General features: G+C 52.2%; 1 protein-coding gene across 4 annotated transcripts in view; it reads left to right on the forward strand.

Annotated features, from left to right (window-relative positions):
* LTBP2 (latent transforming growth factor beta binding protein 2) overlaps nt 1–20,359 on the forward strand; it is a 103,017-nt gene that overhangs the window by 17,710 nt on the left and 64,948 nt on the right. For all 4 annotated transcript variants that reach the window (XM_081830243.1, XM_081830244.1, XM_081830241.1 and 1 more), the window contains exon 3: nt 6,273–6,522. In XM_081830243.1, coding sequence (XP_081686369.1) covers nt 6,273–6,522 — 250 coding nt within the window. The remainder of the gene's footprint in view (nt 1–6,272; nt 6,523–20,359) is intronic.

Raw genomic sequence — 20,359 nt, forward strand, 5'->3', positions numbered from 1 at the left:
CTGCAAAATGTCCTAAAATAAGACAATTAACCACAAAGCATTTGTCCCTATCATGGGCAAAGGGCAGTTAAGACATAAGCCCCCAGATGTCAGCAAAAAGAGACCATCAGTGGGACGCCTGGGTGGCTCAGTTGTTAAGCATCTGCCTTCGGCTCAGGTCATGTTCCCAGGGTCCTGGGATCGAGCCCCGCATCGGGCTCCTTGCTCTGCGGGGAGCCTGCTTCTCCCTCTCCCACTCCCCCTGCTTGTGTTCCCTCTCTTGCTGTGTCTCTCGCTGTGAAATAAATAAATAAAATCTTTAAAAAAAAAAAAGAGACCATCAGCATGTTGATATTAACCTAATAGGTAGACAGATATGTGACCAAAGCCCTGATTGGCATGACTCAGCACACCCTGATTGCTTAAGAAAGTTCCACTGAAGAGCTCATAAAAACCCCTAAACTTAGAAACTCTGGGGGCAACCTCTCAGGCCCCCTTCCTCTCCGGTAGCTTTCTACTCTTGTTCAATAAACGTTGCCTTGCTGCCCACCAAAAATAAAACAAAAAAGACTGTAGTTCATAGCACAGCCTTGGAGAATGCGATGCCCTTCCACAGCCACGATCTCTCTTGCAACTCACATAACTTTTTGAGGCAGGAATTTTCAGCCCCATTTTGTAGATGAGATCATGGAGGCACCAGTCCAAGGTCACACAGCAGGGATGTGCCTGAGCTGGGGTCAAACCAGATCCTCCTGACTCCCGGCCTCATGTTCTTTCTAATACCAAGTAGCTGATCACAGAGGCTCTGAGCGGGTGGTAGGAGCAGGCCACATGGTGAGAGCTATTTCCAGAATCCCTCTAGGCCTGCCTATTCTGAGTTTGGTCTCCTCCCAGAGGCAGGGGTTTGTGTGGAAAATCTGAGCAAGTCTCTGCTCCACTGTTTTGGAGCCAAGTGAAGGTAGAAGGGGCACAGCCAGAAGGTTGGGGGTTGGAGGAACGATGCCTTCTATTTCTTACTTTCAAAGCAATTTCGGGAGTTTTCTTTTTATTCCCCTCTCTTTTGGCATCCTGCTAACTGCACAGAGCTGAACTCCCGAGGCTGAAACTTCCCACATGTCCAATCCTCAGTGAGGAGGAGAGGGCCAGGAGAGTGTGGGAAAGCCAGGGTTCAGGAGGAGCCCAAATTATGAATGGCTGAGAGCGGGCATTGGCTCGTGAGCACAGGGAGGCTGATAGAGCCTCGCTTGCTGGTTGTCTGAGGATGGTGGCCTCTGGTTGGCGGGGGAGTGGCCGGGGGGGTGGGGAGGATGTGCCCTCGCTGGCTAAACATGGACATCAGGGCATCCCGCTCCACAACCTTTACCAATAATCAGTCAATGAATACACACTAAAGCCATATACCCCATCCTGGGTTCAATTCTCAAGTATAAGGCATGATCTCTGCTCTCGTGGGAAAATGGGAGACATGGGGCTCCAAGAACAAAACATGAAGACTTCCCTGCCGGCCATGGCTGGGAGTTTTCTCTCTTAGAATTCTCATAGCGCTGCATGGAACTGCCTCTCCCCGGGCCCTCGGCATTTCCTTTTTTTTGCTTTATCCAACAGTCCCTGCCATTCGTTGTCCATTCTGACATGGATGGTTTCCTTTCTGATACTTCAGCTCTGTAATCTGTGCTCATTTGACAGGAATGTTTTGCTTCAGTCTCCTTTCAACAAGAGGCCACATGACCACTATGGCCAAAGGGTCCCAAACTTTTGGATTGCATGCACCCATAAAATATCCCCAGACACCACAGTTACCAAACTACACTTGGCAGCTTTTCATTTTGCCAAGTGAGGATGTTAGAAATCCAAATTACCATTTGCCATCACTTTTAATGGAAAAAAAAAAAAAAGAACACACACACACACAAAAACAGAAAAGACACGATCTTAAAATAAAGGATGCTTTTTAAATGGGAAAGATAGCATTACACAAAAACTCAGGAAATGTTTTATTTATTTTATGGCAGACCAGTAAAAACTGTCATAAGAATGTACCCTTTGACAGATGGGCCCTAGGAACCACCACTTTGAGCCATTTGGGGGTGATTTTCGGGGTAGTGGAGAGAGAAGAAAAGAGTTTATGTGCCAGACTCAAGATGCAGATGCTCGGCTCAGAACAAAAGTGTGACCACTTTTAGGGAGGATGTCCGGTGGCTCCCTGCATCTTGCTAAAACATGTACAAATTGAGAGAGGATGCAGATGGAGTGGGCGAGAGCTGGCTCAACACCTCAGAAAACCTGACACTTGTTGGAGGATCTTCCTTGGCAAATCTGACCTCTGTGCAATTTCAAAAATGGTTGATCCAGAAAGGTTATATTCCCAAGCAGGTTTTTTCCATCAACAAATTGGGCTGGCTTGGAAGCCTTTTAGAACTTTTATTTACCCCAGTGTTACATAAGTATATAAAAGCTATTTTTATGATTTCCCCCAACCACCCATTTTGTACGAGCTGTTCATTGCACCCACCAAAGTTTGCCAACCCTGGTCCGAGAGACTTGCAGTCATGCAGTGTTCATGGAAAACCACTCAGGCCTTCCCTTTTTGTTTCCTCCCAAAACTAAAGCAGGGCCAAGACCTGCCCTGGGCAAACCTGCTTCCCCAGTGTTCACCAGCCTTGGTTTGGCTGCCAGGCTGGTCTCTGGTGGTGGTGGTGATGGGGCCTGGTGGGTGGTCAGGTGGGGGCCAAGTCTGCTTGGGCAGATGGAGTGGCAGCCAAGCCATAGGCCCAAATCCCGCCATTGTGGCACTTTGTTTTTGGGGAAGCGCTCAAGTTTACAATTCTCTGACATGGTCTATTTACCTGGAGACCTGGGGCTTGCCAGGAAGTCATCCAAGGCACTGAGGAAAATGCTCTGGCATCAGGATCCAACTCATGTTTGGAATCCTGAAGTGAGACCTGGTATTTCCCCCACTCTCCCCTGAGTGAGCAGATTGCCCTTGATTGACATGATGCCCAATCAACTCATCCTTTGTGTCTCTGATCAGCATCACTTCCTCTAGGAAGCCTTCCCTGACTTTCCCTTCTTCCATGTGAGACAGTGCATTTTTTTTTTAAGATTTTATTTATTTGAGAGAGAGAAAGTGAGAGAGCATGAGTAGGGTGAGGGGCAGAGGGAGAATCAGACCCCCTACTGAGCAGGGAGCCCAACTCCAGGCTTGTACCCAGGACCCTGGGACCATGACCTGAGCAGAAGGTAGGCCCTTAATCGACTGAGGCACCCTGAGACAGTACACTTCTTAAGAGAGAGGTCCTCTCGGGGCACCTGGATGACTCAGTCAGTTCGGCAGCCGACTCTTGATTTTGGGCTCAGGTCATTACCTCAGGATTGTGAGATCTAGCTCTGAGTTGGGCTCCGTGCTTAGTGTGGAATCTGCTTGAGAATCTCCTCCCCCTCATCCCTCCCCCCACCCCATGCCCTCTCTCTCTCTCTAAAATAAATAAATAAAATCTTAAAAAAAATGAGAGGGGCCCTCTCTCCCACAGGCTGAGCTCATACCTAGTGAGCACTCTATGAATGTTCACCGAATGAATGCATGAGTTGGTAAACATGGTCCATCATCATCTAAGATTTCTGGTGTGGGCTTTGGAGAGCGATGGGGTCCTGAAGTCTCCACCACCTGCAAAGGTGCATTTGGTGGCTGACTGGAAGCCAACAGATCCCTTTGTTTCATCATCGGCTCCGGGTCAAGGTTCAGAAACGGTAGGGAGGAAGGACCATACCAGCCCTGCTATGGGGAGGAAAGAACCTGGGCTTTGCAGTCAAACAGACCTGAATTCGAATCCTAGATCCACCACTGACAGGCTAGGTGACCTCAGTCAAGCTTTTAGCCTCTCTGAGCTTGAGGCATTATTTATAAAATGAGAATCATAACCACACTGGCTACAGAGGATTGTTAGGGTTCAATGAGATAGTACATGCAAAGTGCAGGGCCTGCAGAGTGTAAATGCTCCATAGATAATAGCTGCCGCAATAAAAATAGGAGTTCTTGGGTCATTGTTACGCATATCCTGGGAGCTAAGGATGCAAAGAGGTGTAAGGGGCAGTTGCAGGGCCTGATAGTAGCTGGGGAATTGAGTCACGTCTGTGGAAAACCCATCACGCTGATTACGGCCCTTGGGGCGTACCTGATGTGTGGTATGCACAGTGAGCGCGGTTCCTCATTGCTCTGAGGAGGGCGCACTGGCTGGAGGCGGCCGTCAGGGATGGGGAGGAGGCCTTGAAGGAACAGTAGGACTTAGGTAAGTGGAAAGGAATGGGAAAGAATTCCAGGGAAGGGACATGGTGCACACAAAGGCAGAGAGAAGAGAGAGCCATACCCACTGGCCAGTCTGGCTGCAGCAGGTTGACTTAGAGGGATTTATGGTTAGAGGGGGATCAGACACAGGTGTTCGGTGCTAGTCTATGGACTTGAATCCTGGAGGCTCCTGGGAGCCAGTGAGTATCTCCGAGAAGGAGGTGGCATGGGCCGAGTGGAATTTTGGAGAGATTTCTTCAGACCGACCTTGGTTTGGATTCCAGGCCTGCTGTCAGAGAGGAGAGTATAGCTCAAGCGATCCCAGGCTCAGGGGCTAGGGAGTGACGCCTGGGAGTTTACAAATGCACTTAGAATAACTGAGGCCCACAAGGGTCTGCATCATCCGCCTCTGTTTCCTTGACCTTGAGTGCTCCCTGCTATCATCAGACCCCAGCCTCCCTGGACCTCTGGCACCTCCTCGAACATACCATGTTCCCTCCAGCCCCAGAGCTTTGCACGTGCTTACCCCTCTGCCTGGAAGGCTCTGCCCAGACCTTCACCCGTCCACCTCCTTTGTACCAATCGGACCCCGCTCTTCAGAGAGGCCTGCCCTGTCCTTCCCATCTAACGTCAGGTGCGGGCCGCTGCATCACCCTGTTTGTCTCCATAGCCTGAGATACTGCCCCAAAGTAACCTGATGCTATTTTCTTATTTCCCATTGGTCTCCCCCACTGGACTGTAAGCTCCAGGAGGACAAGGACTTCGTGCCCAGTGCCTAGTACACAGTAGGGGCTCAGCAAATATTTGTTGAATGAATGAGTGACAGATGGAGGGGACATTGAGTTTAGAGGGTCCAGCATGAGCCTGACCATGCTCTCCTGGGTTCCTCCGTGTTCCCCAGAGGAGGTCCTGGGAGGAGCGGGGCAGGGCCCTGCCGCCCACTGTGTTTCTCTGCACAGGACTCTCTCTCCCATGGCTGTTAGTCACTGGAGGGGGCTCCGGATTCTGCAAGGTGAGGAAGGGCAGTGCAAAGGCACGGCACTGCTGACCCATGGCTGCAGGACAGCACCAGCTTGGAGGAAGGGGCCCAGTTCCAGCCCCACTCTGCCCCCAGGCTGCTCCCAGGGCCTGGGAGACAGAGTCCTTCCTGCTCCTGGTCAGGGGCTCCAGCACTTGCTCAGGAAGGTGAGAGCTTTGAGAACCCTTAGGATGGCCCCAACCTCCCCAGCCTCAAGTGATTCATGAGAAAATCGGGGCTCGGTGAGATCAAGATCATGTGGCTCACAGAAGACAGGAAAACCTCAACCGCTCAGCAACCCCACCACCCTGACTCTCAGGCCAGTGTTGAGCCCTTTCCCATTAAAAAAACTCATTCAGGGCGCCTGGGTGGCTCAGTTGGTTAAGCGACTGCCTTCGGCTCAGGTCATGATCCTGGAGTCCCGGGATCGAGTCCCACATCGGGCTCCCGGCTCAGCGGGGGATCTGCTTCTCCCTCTGGCCCTCCCCCCTCTCATGTGCTCTCTCTCATTCTCTCTCTCTCAAATAAATAAATAAAATCTTTAAAAAAAAAAAAACACCTCATTCATTCATTCATTCATTCATCCATTCTTTATTGAAAATCTACTCTGTGTCAGTCTCTATTCCAAGTTCTGGGGCGACTGGAGGGAAGAAAACAAAATGTCTGCCCCCTGGGACTTTCAGTCTGAGAGGAGGGGCTGACAGCTAAAAGTGAGCACAAGCATACAATACAAAGTCAGGTGTCCTGCTGGGAGTGCTTGACACCTTTGGTCACTCAGTCCCTGATGGGCTGTTCGGAGATGACAGGGTAACCCCCCCTTCCCCGGGGACCTACAGGTGGAGTGGTGGCACGTGGGCCCAGGGAGCTTTCTGAGGCCAGAGTCGGGCTTCCTGCTGGAGTGGGGGGAGGCACACAGCAGGTGGCCCTCCTGACAGGAAGGTGTCAGCCCCCCTGCCCCCCGCCAGCCCTCACCCCTCTCCCTTTTCTCCCCAGCTGTGTGCCAGCCGCCGTGCCAGAACCGGGGATCCTGCAGCCGGCCCCAGCTCTGCGTGTGCCGCTCTGGCTTCCGCGGAGCCCGCTGTGAGGAGGTCATTCCTGAGGAGGAATTCGACCCCCAGAACTCAAGGCCAGCACCGCGACGCGCAGCCGAGGGGTCCCCCAACCTGCGCAGGAGCAGCGCTGCCAGAGAAAGCACCACAACCCCCAGAGCGCGGTCAGTGGCATCACAGCGGCCTCCGGCCAGGTGAGTCCCCTCCTCGGTGGGACCGTGGATCCAGGGGCGCCGTCCCTCTGCAGCGGGGCTTCTTCCTCGGGACCATTTGGGGAAGACCTTGGTGGAGAAGACCAGAATTATCCTTCCTCCGCCCTGCTCTCCTCCCCCTCCCTGCCCAGACCACAGGGGCGGTGAGTGAGCAGGGAGGTGAGTGCTGGGGTTGGCACAGGCTTTGCCAGGCTCGGGTGGCCAGCGGAGCTGGGAGATGGAGTCGCTACCCTCCAGGTCCTGGGAGGAAGCTGAAGAGGGCATAAACCCTCTCACCCTCTTGTTTCGAATCCTGTCGTGGCCACTTCCTGGCTGGGTGGCCTTGGGCAAGTTATTTACCTCTCTGATTCCTCACAACGAGGTGGGGACAACAATGATCATCACAAGCGTGGAACGGTTGTTAAGGATTAAGTTAGTTAATATAAAGAAAGTGCTTAGAACAGTGGCTGGTACATAGTAAACTCTTTATAAATGTTTTCCTCCTCCCCCTCCTCCTCTGCCTGTGGTCCATGCAGGAAGGCCCCCTCTGCCCAAAGAAGCCCTTCAGTTCACTCACTGCCCAGCAGTAACTTCTCTCCTTGAAGGGAATAGCAGGAGCATGTGGGGGGAGGGTGTAGAATAAAATGTGGGCAAGGAGAACTTTCATGGGCAGGATTCCCTGGCCTGCTTGCCAGCCAACCTGGCTAGACTTTTTCTAGCTCTGGACAGGAAATCTGAACTTTGTAAACTGGTCCATTTCTAGGGGGCAGAGTTTTCCTTTTGTTTTTTCAGGCGAGTTTTTCCATTCACTTCCTACATAGGATGTTCTTTCTAAAAGGTTGCAACCTTGTCTTGCTGAACTAAGGGGAAAAAGGATTTGTCGTCTGGGAGGCCAGGAGAACCAGGGAAAGGAGGCTGGCCTCAAGGTCAGGGCCCCAGCGGGAAGGCTCAGGAGAGAAGAGAAAGGAGCTTGAGATTATCCTACAGCTCTGAAGCAGGGGGCAACGGGGGTCTCAGTAAGGTAGGGTCCCAGAGCCCCAAGCACTCAAGCAGCTAGTTTGCAAGGGTAGCCAGAAGCACAAAGAACAGAAGGATGAACTCCAGTTGAGGTCTAGGAAGATCCAAATCAAAACCAGAAGAACCAAACCCTTTGGCCAAGGCCTTGGAATGCTGGGGCAGAGCTGAGGGCCAGGTAGACAACACAGGGGCCAGGGTGGATGGCCTGGGATTGGCTGTGAGCAGGTGGGCAAGGCCTGAGCCCTGTGATGATTGGTCCCAGCCGTTGGTCCAAGGTGGGTGGGCCTGGTGTGAAGGCATCTGGAAGACACCAGAGGTACCAGCTCCAGGGTCAGCCAAGGGCAGGATGGAGCAGGCATTCCCCTGCAAGCTCGCTTTTGGCTTGTAGGATTCATTCCTTTTATAATGCATGGAACCCCCCGTGTGTGCACACAAGTGAGTATGGGGGATAGTTGCTTGGCAGGTCATTCTCTCCCTCGCACCCTTGAGTCAGAGCTGTTTAATATCACCTGCCCCATCTGCCCAGCTCAGCCCACTCCTCCCAGTACTACTTTCTCCAAAAAGCGCCCCCTGATCACTTCCACCCAGCTCTCTGACCCCCTGCAGCACACACCCTGTGGATCTGCGCCCTGTCTGCAATCAGATTGTGTGGCCTGGGCCCTGGAAAGCAGAGACTCCTTCTCTCACTCTTTGGATCTCCCCAAAGCTCCTCCCACAGTCTTAGCTTATAAAAAGGCTCAATCCGCATTTGCTTCACTGGGTGCAAACTAAAGAGTCACCTAAGAAAGGGCCCACCCACCGTCGAACCCTCACCCTGTACCCAGAACCAAGGGCACCAGCCCCTGTGCTGCTCTGAGTGCAGGAAGAGGGGGGGCTCTGCGCTTCCCTGGCGGAGCACCCCACACTCTGCCTCCGGATGGTCTGTTCCTCTGCTCCCCGCAGCAAGAGCTCCTGGAGAGTAGGGACTGTGTCCTGCTCTTTCGAGCAGGCCTTGGTACCTAACAGCAGGCTTGGCTCACTGTAGGTGCTCAATTTACATAAGCTAAATGAATGAATGGATGCGACCTGATGCTGGGGAGAGGAGGAGGAGCTGCGGGAGCCTTCCCTCCCCCTTCGAAGGAGTCACTGTGTGCAGTAGGCAGTGGAGGGCGAGGGCCCACTGGGAGGTCAGTGGCCCACAGCAGGGACATCCTCTTCCAGCTTCAAAGGCTCCCTGGCCAGGGGCTACTGTGATGTCGTGAATGGGCTGCCGCCTCCAGGCCGGCCCCGTCTGTCTCTGCCCTGGGACCTCAGTGCCATGAAATCTGGGAAAGTCCGAGTGGCCCGCTGTCGGCCCAGCTGTGTTTTGCTTTGAGAGGCCAAATCCTGCTTGCCTGGTGGTGTCAGACATTTCCTGTGAGCTTGGCTAGGTTCCCCAAGCAGCCGTTGGCCTCTTTCCCGATGGCAACTCGCACGGGCCCTTGGTGTCCAGAGAGAGGGAGTGACATGAAGCAGGGGGCATTCTAGAAGCCAGAGGGGGGCCCAAAATATTTAGAGAGCGGAGACACTGCAAGGATTGGTGATGGCCAGAGACCCCCTTCAGGAGAGCACTAGACCGAGGCCAAGAGCCTTGCGTTCCAGAAGGAAGTCGAAAAGGAGGGGCCAGGAGAGTCTCAGGCAGCCACAGCAGCATGCTCTAAGGAGAGCCGGACAAGGGTTGATGTTGTCCAGCTGTGGCCTGGGCTGGCTGCAGGGGCCTGGAGACTCCCCTGAGACCCAGGTCCAGGCTTCTTCCCCAAGCCTGGGCAGAGGGCCTGTCCCGCCTCGGGAGCCAGAACCGGGCAGCTGGGGACAGGCCTTAGGAGGTTGAGGGTGGGGCAGTTACAACAACCCAGGAGCGGCCAGCCTGGGAAACCTGCTTTACATCCATGCTTCTCAAACTGCCACGGGCATGGGCATCACCTGGGAACTTGCCTACAGGCAGCTGCTGACTCTGCAGGGCAGGGGAGAGCAGCTCTAACGTGGTCTCTGGTGGTGCTGAGGCTGCCGTTCCACGGACCCCACCTTGAATAGTGAGGGTCCAGCCTGGGCTTTGGATTCAGATAATCCTGGGGGTCCAGTTCTGGATTTACTACTCACCAGCTGTGTGACATTTAGGCACGTTTCCTAACCTCTCTGAGTCAATCGTCCGCACCTGATAGGAGTGCAGAAAAGATGAAATGAGACCATGTGAGTAGAGCACTTAGTATAGTACAGTGCCTGATCGGAGTTAGTCCTCAGTAGGTTTTGGCCATCAGCAGGCTGGTTTTTTTTTTTTTTGCTAGGGGGTCTTGGGTGGCAGAGAGCAGACAAAACCTGGGGCGCCTGCGTGTGTGTAGGGACCCACTCTGGGGAGCCGTCAGATCCCACCCAGCCTCAGGGGAGCCGTGACTAGCAGGTCCCGCCCTGTCCCCAGTAGTGGGTTTGGCTGGCTGGCTCGTTCCACCAGCACCGTTCTTACCAGCCCTATGGGAGAGGGGGCCGAGGGGAGGTGTCGCATCATTTCTCAGAATGGGAGGCACCTCCAGGGGGTTTGCTCCTTAGCCTGACCTGAGGACCTAGAGGCTGGGCCCTGGGGACATTCTAAGAAGGCTTGCTCCCGGCTTGGGCAACAATGGGCCTGGGGGACGGTGCTAAGCGGGTTTGGTAGGGAGATGTCTAGGAAGCTGTGGGCCCCATGCTGGTGGCTCTCCATGGGCTGCTCCCCCAGAAGGCAGTTCGGGTCCGCCTTCTTTTTACCTACCCGGTCTCTCTCTCTCTCTCTCTCCTGGATCTCCTTGTCTCCACACACCCCACGTCTTCATCCACTGTGTCAGTTTCCTGTGGCTGCCATAGCGAATTGCCACAAACTAGCCACTTAACCCAATGCAGATGTGTTATCCTTCAGCTCTACGGCTCAAACATCTGCCGAGGGTCTCACCAGGTCAGAGTCAAGGTGTCAGCAGGGCTCAGTTCCTGAAGGCTCTTGGGGTGAATCGGTTTCCTTGCTTATTCAGGTTGGTGGCAGAATTCAGTTCCTTGCAGTTGTAGGACCAAGGTCTCCGTTTCTTGTGATCTGTCACTTGAGGGCTGTTCCTAGCACCTAGAAACCCCCTCTGCTCTTTGGCTTGTGGCTACTTTCCTATCTTCCAAGCCAGCAATGGCACGTGAACTCTTCACGTTTTGAATCTCCCCTCTGCTTCCTTCTTTGGCTGAATCTCTCACTGACTCTTCTGCCTTCTTCTTCCATTTTTAAGGGCCTATCTGATGACAGATGACATAGCCCCCCCCATGTGATGACACTCCGGGACACACTCCCTCTTTTGTCAGGTGATGGGCAACCTTAGTTCCACCTGCTACCTTAATTGCCCTTTGCCATTTATTTTTTAAATTTTAATTCCAGTGTAGTTAACGTACAGTGTTATAGGAGTTTCATTCCTTTTGCCATTTAATGTAACATATTCAAAGGTGTAACACCAGGGGACAAAGATCATGGGGGCCAACCAAACCCACCCACTGCAGCCCATTCCAGCTGGGACCCCCCCATTTGAAGTGTAACAGCTCCCCTTGTCAGGGTCTTGTCATAGGACAGCCCTCCATGATCTGGCCCCCAAAACCTTTCTGACATCTCTCATGTCAGCTTTCACCATTCGTTCTCCCCATTCACTCTGCTTCTGCCATGCTGGCCAACTGGTTTTTCCTCAAATGTGCCAGAGATGCTCCCACCTCAGGGCCTTTGCACTTGCTAGCCCCCCTCCTTGGAATACTGTGTTAGTATTTCCTAGGATGGCCATAACAAATGACCACAGATTGAGTGGCTTAGAACAACAGAAATGTGTTCTCTCACAGTGCAGGAGGACGGAAGTCCAAAATCAAGGTGTCGATCGGGTTGTTCCTTCTGCGAGAGAATCTGTTTCATGCCTCTCTCCTAGCAGCTGATGGCTCCCATCAATCCTTGGTGTCCCTTGGCTTGTAGCTGCATCACACTAATCTCTGCCTCCATTGTCACATGGCCTGCTGTGTCTGTGTGCACACGTGTGCGTGCACGACTTTAAGGCCCACCCTAATCCAGTATAATCTCATCTAAACCTAACTGATTACATCTGCACAGACCCTATATCCAAATAAGGCCCCAAATTACAGGTTGAGAGTTAGGACTTCAACACATTTTTGGGGGAGACACAATACAACCCACATCAAACACCGTTTCTAGATACTCACACGGCTTGCTTCCTCCCCCTTCAGGTCTTTTCTTCTTAGCGGGGTGGGGGTGGGGGGCTCTGTTCACCTGATTTAAAACTGCACACTCCCAAACACTCCCTACCCCACCCCCAGCAATTTTTCTCCGTTGCACTAGCGTCTTCTGTGTTTTACTTATTTATTTGATTTCTTGTTTTTCTTACCCCAGTGAAAGGTCAGGTCCAGGAGGACAGGGTTTTTTTGGGTTTTTTAAAGATTTTATTTATTTGAGAGAGAGAGAGTGAGTGAGAGAGAGTAGAGGAAGAAGCAGGCTCCCCGCTCAGCAGGGAGTCCCGATGCGGGGCTCGATCCCAGGACCCTGGGACCATGACCTGAGCCGAAGGCAGACGCTTAACCGACTGAGCCACCCCGGCGCCCCAGGACAGGGGTTTTTATCTGCTTTCTTGCTGCTACATCTCCTGCACCTGAACACAACTGGCCCTGACTGGAGTTAGGTGAATGTGTGCTAAGTGACAGGCTTGGCTCTCCACCCAGTTATCTCATTGACCTCTCACAGCTCTGGGCCACGGTTCCCAGTGTTCCCGTTGTTGACAAAGCTCAGAGAGGTGAGGTCGCTTGTCCACAGTCCCCCAGCCCGGCCTGAGATGCGGACCTGTGCCAAACCTCTCCGGCCTTCTGTCTGCAGGAGAAGGAAGTGTACTGGCTCAGCTCCTGCTGAGGGTCCAGCCTCAGTGGTGAGCACTGGGCCACTGAGGACGGGTGGCTGCATGTGGGTGGTCGTGGGACTCGCCACCTCAGAGCAGGACCCCGGACTTGTTCAGCCCCCACCTCTCCACCTCCGCCATCTTTGCACTTCCTGACCTGTGACCTTTAACCTCCAGTTGCTGAGAGTGAGCCCGCAGGTTGCCTGGGCCTCCTCTGGTGGGTACGGGGTCTCAACTCCCAAGGAGTGGTCTCTGCCAGGCTTGGGGAGCGGGGTGACTTCCCAAGTAGATCACTGCACCAGGAGCCACAGCAGGGGAGACCCAGGCCCCTCTCCTGGGGGCGAAGGCAGCAGGTGCTGCCTGACAAAATGGCAAAGAGGAGATCGATGACCCAGAACCAGAAGCGAGGTACCTGGAGCAACAGAAGGAACGAGAAGGTGCGAGGAAGCAGCCAGTGTGTGTCTTAGGGGAGAGTGTTGGGTTTTGGAGCCAGGCAGGATTAAAACCCCGGTGCCTCTCAAACTAGTCATGCCATTCACTTCACCTCACTGAAATTCAGTTTCTTTGGCTCTGAAATGGGAAAACTAATGTCCTTCTCATAGGGTGCTTGAGAGAATTCATTGAAATAACATATGTGGAGGGGTCAGGGGGTGTCTGGCACACAGGAGGTCCAATAAATGCAAAATCTCTGACCCTACCTTTCTATTCCCCATGCCTCTGACAACTCAGTGTGAGGTACCCTGTTTGCCAGGATGGGTTTTTCTCCACCCCACCATCTGGACTTACAGATGGGGAAACTGAGGCAGGACAAAGGTTGGCAGCTGGGTTATGGGTCTACTCTGGGAACCTGGGAGATGCTGACTCGGGCCAGTTTGAAGGCTCGCCAGGGTCCTCAGAGCCTGGGTTCTGCTCCAGGCACCTCCCTGCCACTCCCCTCCTCTGCTCTGGGCGCCCACGTGCTGCCACATGCCCTCCGCTGGCTCCCTTGGGCGATGTGATGCTCTGTTTATCCTCTCTCCTCATTCAAGGCACCTTGGACCCAAGACAGTTCTCCAATTCCCCTGGGACATGATGAGGGCCTGACTCATGCTAGAAGGCTAGAATCCTTTGCCTCCTGGGGTCTCAGTTTCCACGTTTGTAAATCAGAGACATAGAGCGGGTCTTCAAGTTAATGGTCTCAGATTCTGGCCTCCGGCTTGGCCATTTTCCATCCCAGATGCTGATGTGTGCTTACTCCCCTTTTACCCATTTCCAAGGTCGTGACAAGGACACATGATGCCTTCACCGGGACAGACCTTCACTGTCCCTGACAATCTGACCTCAAGTCCTCCTTGGCGAGGCCTCTGTGGGGTTAGCAGCCTGCGTCTTTCATTCTGTGTCACCCCTTCCTCGTGGTCATGCAGTGGCGCCTCCCTGCCAGGGCAATTCAGTCCAGGCTGAGGCAAGCGTTTGAGATCTCTGGGGATGGAGTGCCTTCTTTCCTTTCCTTCTCTCTCTCTCTCTCTCTTTTTTTTTAGCCTTATTTTTTTCTGATTTGTTTTTGTAACTCTGAGCCCCAAGCTTGCCCCCTGGGGTTTTTCTGGAGTTCCCCAACCCTTAGGACCTTGAATACACTATTTTGAAAGAATCAGGAGACCCAGTTTTGCTTCCAAGCTGGGACACTAAGTAGCTTTGTGGCTTTGGGCTAGCCACTTAACTTCACGAAGACTTCATGTCTCTATCTATAAAATAGGAAAGAAAATTCTTTCCTCACCGGTATGTTGTGAGGATTAACAAAAACATTGTGGACAAAAGATTGCTTTGTGAACTGTAATGTTTATTGGAAGTGCTGGTTAGTGTTGTTAGTTAACAGTCTTGACAGTGGGCTGGGCTATTGGCTTATGCCTCCTATTTGTGTACCGGTGACTTTCAGGAGAAGCTCCTCATTGAGGCCCTCTCTGACCACCTTTTAAAGGTTTTAGCCTTAGGGTTGACCTTAGCCACTGGACACAAACCAGGGGATGTACTTCACGGTGCAGATCATAGCGTCTACAATGGGTACCCCAACAGTTGTGCAGTGCACAGCCTGTGCAACTGTATGTGGTGCTCCTGGACCTGGTTCCTTCCCAGGAGGGAGATGTCTCCTATCTCTCTCTTACTTAATATTGTAACCCCCCAATTGAGAATCCCCCTCATCTTGTTCACTTTTTATTTTCACGGTTCTTTTTACTTTCTGTTTTCTGACATAACATATAATTAACTTAATTTGTCATGTTCAGTATTTATCATCTGTTTTCCCCCAGCTACAATGTGAGCTTCTCAAGGACAGGGATCTTGCTTTGTGCACTGATATATCCCAATCTCCTAGAACAGTGCCTGGTATATAGTAAGCACTCAATAAATAATTATCTACTGAATGACCATCCCTATCGCAGTGCATTCCCTGTGGCTTCCTGGAGCAAAAAAAGATGGTCTTTGGTCCCTTCCTTTCTGAGCTGACACTCAGCCTATCCCCTAGAATGACACAGATCAGGAAGGGGATCTTCCAATCCTCCCAGCCGGTGGGTATCTGCCCACTCTATGCCCCTGGGCCTGGGGGCTCTGGAGCCAGGGTGGGCCTAGGGCAATACTTCTCCCCTAACGGTGATTAGAATGGGGCAGAGCCAGACTTAGCAGACCCTGAGGAGTGCCAGGAGTCTGGTACAGGACTGTGGCAGCTGTGAAGGGGGTCCCCTTCCAGTTTCTTCTGTCTCCGGGGCCTGAAAAGAGCCCCGTGAACCCCCTTCCTTGGGCTTGTGGGTTTGGAAGAGGGAGGGCTTGGAGGAGAGTAGTCAGAGGGAGATGCTCGCTTGTGGGCCTCCAGCCAGAACAAATGGAGAGGGTTTTATTTTCCCAAGTCTGAAACCCCAGAAGCCCTGCTGCTGCTTTTTGAGGAGAGTAGAAAAAAATCTGCGTCTCAGCCAAGCACTTCCTTTCCTGCCCACGCCCCTCTCCCTGCTGCTTGCAAGGGGTTCTACAAGTGTAGAGGGGCCCAATGAAGGTTTGTGGAGGGTCCCTCAGCACTGCCCAGGAAACTACTTGGAGGAAGTGGCTAGGTCTGAAGCCCTCCATTCCCACCAGGGAGAGGAAGGAGACATTCTGTGCTGGACTTCTTAGTCACTGGATACAACAGGAGAAGGCCATCACATTACAGTCTCTATGATAGGTACTCCAAGAATTGTGCAGTGCACAGCCTGTGCAGCTGTATGTAGTGACCCTGGACTTGGCTTCTTCTCAGGAGGGAGATATTTCCCATGTCCCCCACAAAGCATGTTGCTTCAAAGCAGTCCTTTGTAGCTGGGTGTGGCTGCTGAGGTCCCTTCTAGAGTTCTCTGAAATGGTAGTGGTGTTGGGCGGGGGTGGACCTCTGAGGCTTTGAAGAGTGTTAATATGTACCTCCTCAACCCACACATGTACCTGAGACCCACAGAGCTCAGGGCCTGGGCAGGGTCTTGGCTAGCCATGTGTGAATAACGAAAAGACACAGGCTCTGTGCAAATGTGGCCTGAGGCATGCATTCTGGCTATGTTTTGCCTCTAGGCCTCACGGTCCTGCCAGAGATGGTGAAGAAGGAGCATTCAGCCCAGTGCGGACACCTCTGAGTTGGTGAAGATGCCAAGCTCAGGCCTCTGAGTGCTCAGGGAAGAAGGAAGCCCAGCACCTTCTAATACCTCTCCTGCTCCCCACATAGGACAAGTGGGCAGGTTCCAGGGAAATGGTGTCTGCTGCTTGCACACTGTCTCTTGCCTTCCTTTCTCTCCTAGTTAAGCTTGAAGGTGAACATCTGGCCTGAGGCAGCCCCAAAGTCTCTGATGAAGGCTGCATGACTCACTTTTCCAGGATTCTCCCAGAACTGACGGTTATCAGAACCTCCCTGGGTGCAATTACAGAGGGCGGCTCCCTCCCAGCCTCGCCCTGGCCCTGGCCCTCGACAGGTCCCTGAGATGAGAGCTGCTCACCTCCCATCTGCCAACAGCCTGCAGCACAATGATGGAGAAAGCTACAGAGCTTCTTTCTCTTCCAGTCCTCCCTCTTCCTCACCGCCACTGAGGGCATCTCCAGCTCAGTGACATGTGGGAAAGAGATGTTACACAAATGTCTTCTGGCCAATCACGTTGAGTCTGATTGGCGGAGTATAAATGGAGCGAGGTGGCAAGGCTGCACCTGCCGACGGGATGGGGACAATCACCAAGGAGCAGAGGGGTCCCGGAGACCTCCCAGTGCTCACCACTGCCCTGACCCCAGGCCCACCCCGATGGGGTGCCTAGAATTGTGGTTACAGTGGTGAATGTTGGGTGAGGATTGGGTGGGACTAGGGTTGTGGTTGGGGTGATACTCTATTTCACAAGAGGGGGGTGGTGAGGGAAAGAAGAGAGGATAACTTTAGTGTAGTATTACAGTGAGATTTTAACCTTAGTGTTGTGGCTAGGGTTGGGTTAAAGTTATGCTAGAGTAGAATTTAGGACTGGGGTGTGTGTGTGTGTGTGTGTGTGTGTGGTATGGTTGTTATTTTAACCTACCATTTATGGAACCTTATTGAGTCAGCTGGCCCTCCTGTGCAGAGCACTCAACAGGCACCACCTAAGAATGGGGACCATATGATGTAGTGGTAACGAGCATGGGCCATAAGTCAGACCTCTGTTTCATCCGATTCTGTTGCTCACAGCCATGTGATGCTGTGTGTTTCCTCGCCTCCCTGAGTCTCAGTGTAAAAGGATGATGCTAATACTGGCCACACAGGGTTGTGTTGATAATAAAATAAAAGTAGATAAAGTGCTGAGTCACATGGCTAAGTGCTCAATCCTCAAGAGCTGATACTCTTCCTTATCTGTATCAATCAGAGTTCCAGGAGGAAACAGATGGTACGTGCAGCGGGAACAGTTTGATAAAGGGTCTATTTGCAAAGGCACGGACAGGGTTAGAGGGGCAGGGTGCCAGTGGTTACTGGAAGCAGAGCAGCTACAGCCACAGGAGAAAGCCTCTGTTGGCCGTGCTACTGCCCATCCCCTGCCCCACCTTGCCTGTCAGGAGGGAGTTGGGAGGATCAATACCTCCACTCCCTCTCCTGCCCTCTTGCTGGGCTGAACAGGACTGGAAGGCAGAGGGCAAAGGAGCCCCCCAGGGCCCAGAGTGGGGTGGAGAAAGGTCTAGAGGAGCAAGTGGAAGATCTCCAGAACATTAACGAGTCCTCACAGTGGCACTGCAGGGAAGGGCCATTCCAGCCCAGCTCTACTCAAGACTCTGGAACCCTCGCCAGCAGCCATTTTGCTAAACAGTCTGTAGTGCAGGTGAGCTCAGGCCGGTGCAGAGCAGCAAGCCTGGTGAGGGAGCCACAGGGACGGGGCTGGGCAAGGCACCTAGTGTCTTTGCAGAAAATTAGAGGAACCCAGCAAGAGCCTGGAGTAGCTTCTGCACAGCCCCGTGTGGGGAACAAAGGCAGCTTGTTGGGATCATTAAAACAGAATGCATGCAGTTCCCAGCATCCAGCTTAAAAAATAGTAACAACAAATATTTCAAGCTTGTGGCCAGACTCATAGCATTTAGCTGACCGACGTCCTCTAGGATTTTTGTTTGAAAGGAAAAGGTTAGGGAGTGATGAAGCAAGAAGGGGCTGAAAAGACAGTCAGTGCTGTTTTTCAGATGCCCCAAGGGATGGTTTGTCCCATCCGGTGGCTTTGTACAGAACTGTGGCTACTCAGTGAATGTCACCCTCCGGGGAGGGGTGTGTGTGTGTGTGCGTGTGCGCGTGTGTGCGTGTGTGTGCGGGAAAGCTGTATGAAAGAACATGCCTAAGAAATTATAATGGAGATTTTTTTCAGCTTTGTGAATTCTCCTTTTGAGCTCAAGGTTTTTAAATATATGTATATCAGGTTTCACCCCTTGTCTGGGACGCAGAGGAAGTTTCTGATTTATGGGTCCGGTAGTTTCTCCAGTTATGCGATCTTTAAATCTGCCATCAGTTAATGAATTTGCCGCTGTCAGAAAAGGCACTGTAAGCTTCCCAAGTGAAAATCGCTTTACCAAAGTAAAGTGGTACCATGATAACACTAGTAAAAAAGGGGCTCAAATGTATACTTGTTTCCACTCGTGGAACTAACTGAATCAGTGTCTCAGCACTCCTCTCCTGATCATTAGCGTGTATGTGTGCGTGTACCTCACACACGCGCCCATGCACACACACACACACACACACACACACATACACACCACCTCTGGAGAGGGCTATGGAGGAGGGTTTAAGGCTTGCCAGATAATTTCCCAGAAAAAGATTAGAAAGGACAAATGAATTAAGTGCAAAGTCATCCGATAACCACAGTTGTAAGATTGGCTGCTTAGGACCCAGAGGGGTGCGTATGCGCGTCTGTCTGCAGATGACATCGTGAAGATTGCTAGATGATTTCCAATAACAAAATGCGAAAACACATAGTTGCTTTGTTAGCCACATAGCTGTGGTTTTGTGTCCGTGATTCATTGTGGAAGTGAGTAGCTGCAACAGGCATTTTGTGGGGGTTTTTTGTTCTTTTTTTCTCCTAAGAAAATATTTGTGAAAGGTCTAAAATTCAAGGAAGTCCAGTGCTTTTTGAAAAGAAAAATCCCCATTCCTTGCAAAATGAAGATTGCAAATCAAATCCTCTGGAGCTACCACATGTCTGCTTCTAGCCCTGCTTAGCCTCAGCCCCGGACTATTACCTAACATGTCCACCCATGTGTGCACCCAGAGGAGGGTGGGGCCTGCCTCTCAAGGACTCTGGTACTGCAGGGGGACCTCAGACAGGTCGTGCCCTTGAGAATCATTCATCCCACATTTCTTTCTTTTTGGGGGTCAAGATCAGAGCCCCTGGAGCAGGCAGTGGTGTGTGAGGGAGGGATTGTGAAACTATTGATATCTTACAGTTAGATAAGCCTGGGTCTGAATCTCAGCCCTACCACTTAACAACTATGCCTGCCATGAGCAAGTGATTTAACCCGACAAGCCTCAGTGTTCTCATCTGTAAGATGAGGATGTCCGTCCCTTCCTTATAGAATTGTCAGGAGAATTTACTAATACATCCAAATGCATCTGGCACCTTTGACATGTTCTATGAATGGCACCCACTTTTATCTGTCCCTGGACTCTGGGGTTACCTGGGCCTTTTGTTTACATCAGAAAAGCAGCAGCAATACCTAGAGACTGAGAGATTGGCCAGACCACGTGAAGGTGTTTCTGGCCCTAGTGAGGTTTCTTGTTATGGGCAAGGGTGAGCAGCAGGGTGGGGAATATCATCCACCGAAGGCAGGCGGAGCTCAGGCCTTGAGACCCCACCCCAGCACTTCCCTGCTGGTGCTGATCCTGGCCAGAGTGATAACCTCTGTGTGCTTCAGTTTTCTCTTCTCTAAAATGGGGGGTGGTCGTTCCTACATCATAGGGTTGTTGTGCTAATCACGTGAGGTATCAAACATAAAGAGTCTAGCAAAAATTTTTTAAAAAATGAAATGCCTATAGTAGATGTCTGGCACATAATCAGTTGGTAGATTTGGGCTGCAACGATGCTGAAGACTCCTCAGGTTGGGGTCCTTGTTCTCATAGAAATCTCCTTTTGTTTATGGTCCTGGGGTCGAGTTTCAGCCCCTGGAAGAGCAGGCTGACTGCAGGCTGCCAGGACTTTGGCCTGCCCCTGAGGAGTATATCCTTGACCCGGGCTCCCCACCCCGCCACCTCAGTGAGCCTCTCTGGGCAGGTCCAAAAGTGGGATAAACTCATCTGACATCACAGGCCTGTGTTTGCTGTCTGATAAGCCAGGCCTGCTAAGCTCTGTGCATAGCGGGGGGCGGGGGGGGGTGTTATGGAGCATAAAGTGGTCCCAAAGACCATGAGCTGGGAAATCAGGGGTTCAGGAGGTGGGCATCTCGTGCCAGTTTGATGG

This window comes from Leptonychotes weddellii, chromosome 9 (assembly GCF_054177405.1).
Source record: "Leptonychotes weddellii isolate Sample4059 chromosome 9, ASM5417740v2, whole genome shotgun sequence".
NCBI lineage: Eukaryota > Metazoa > Chordata > Mammalia > Carnivora > Phocidae > Leptonychotes > Leptonychotes weddellii.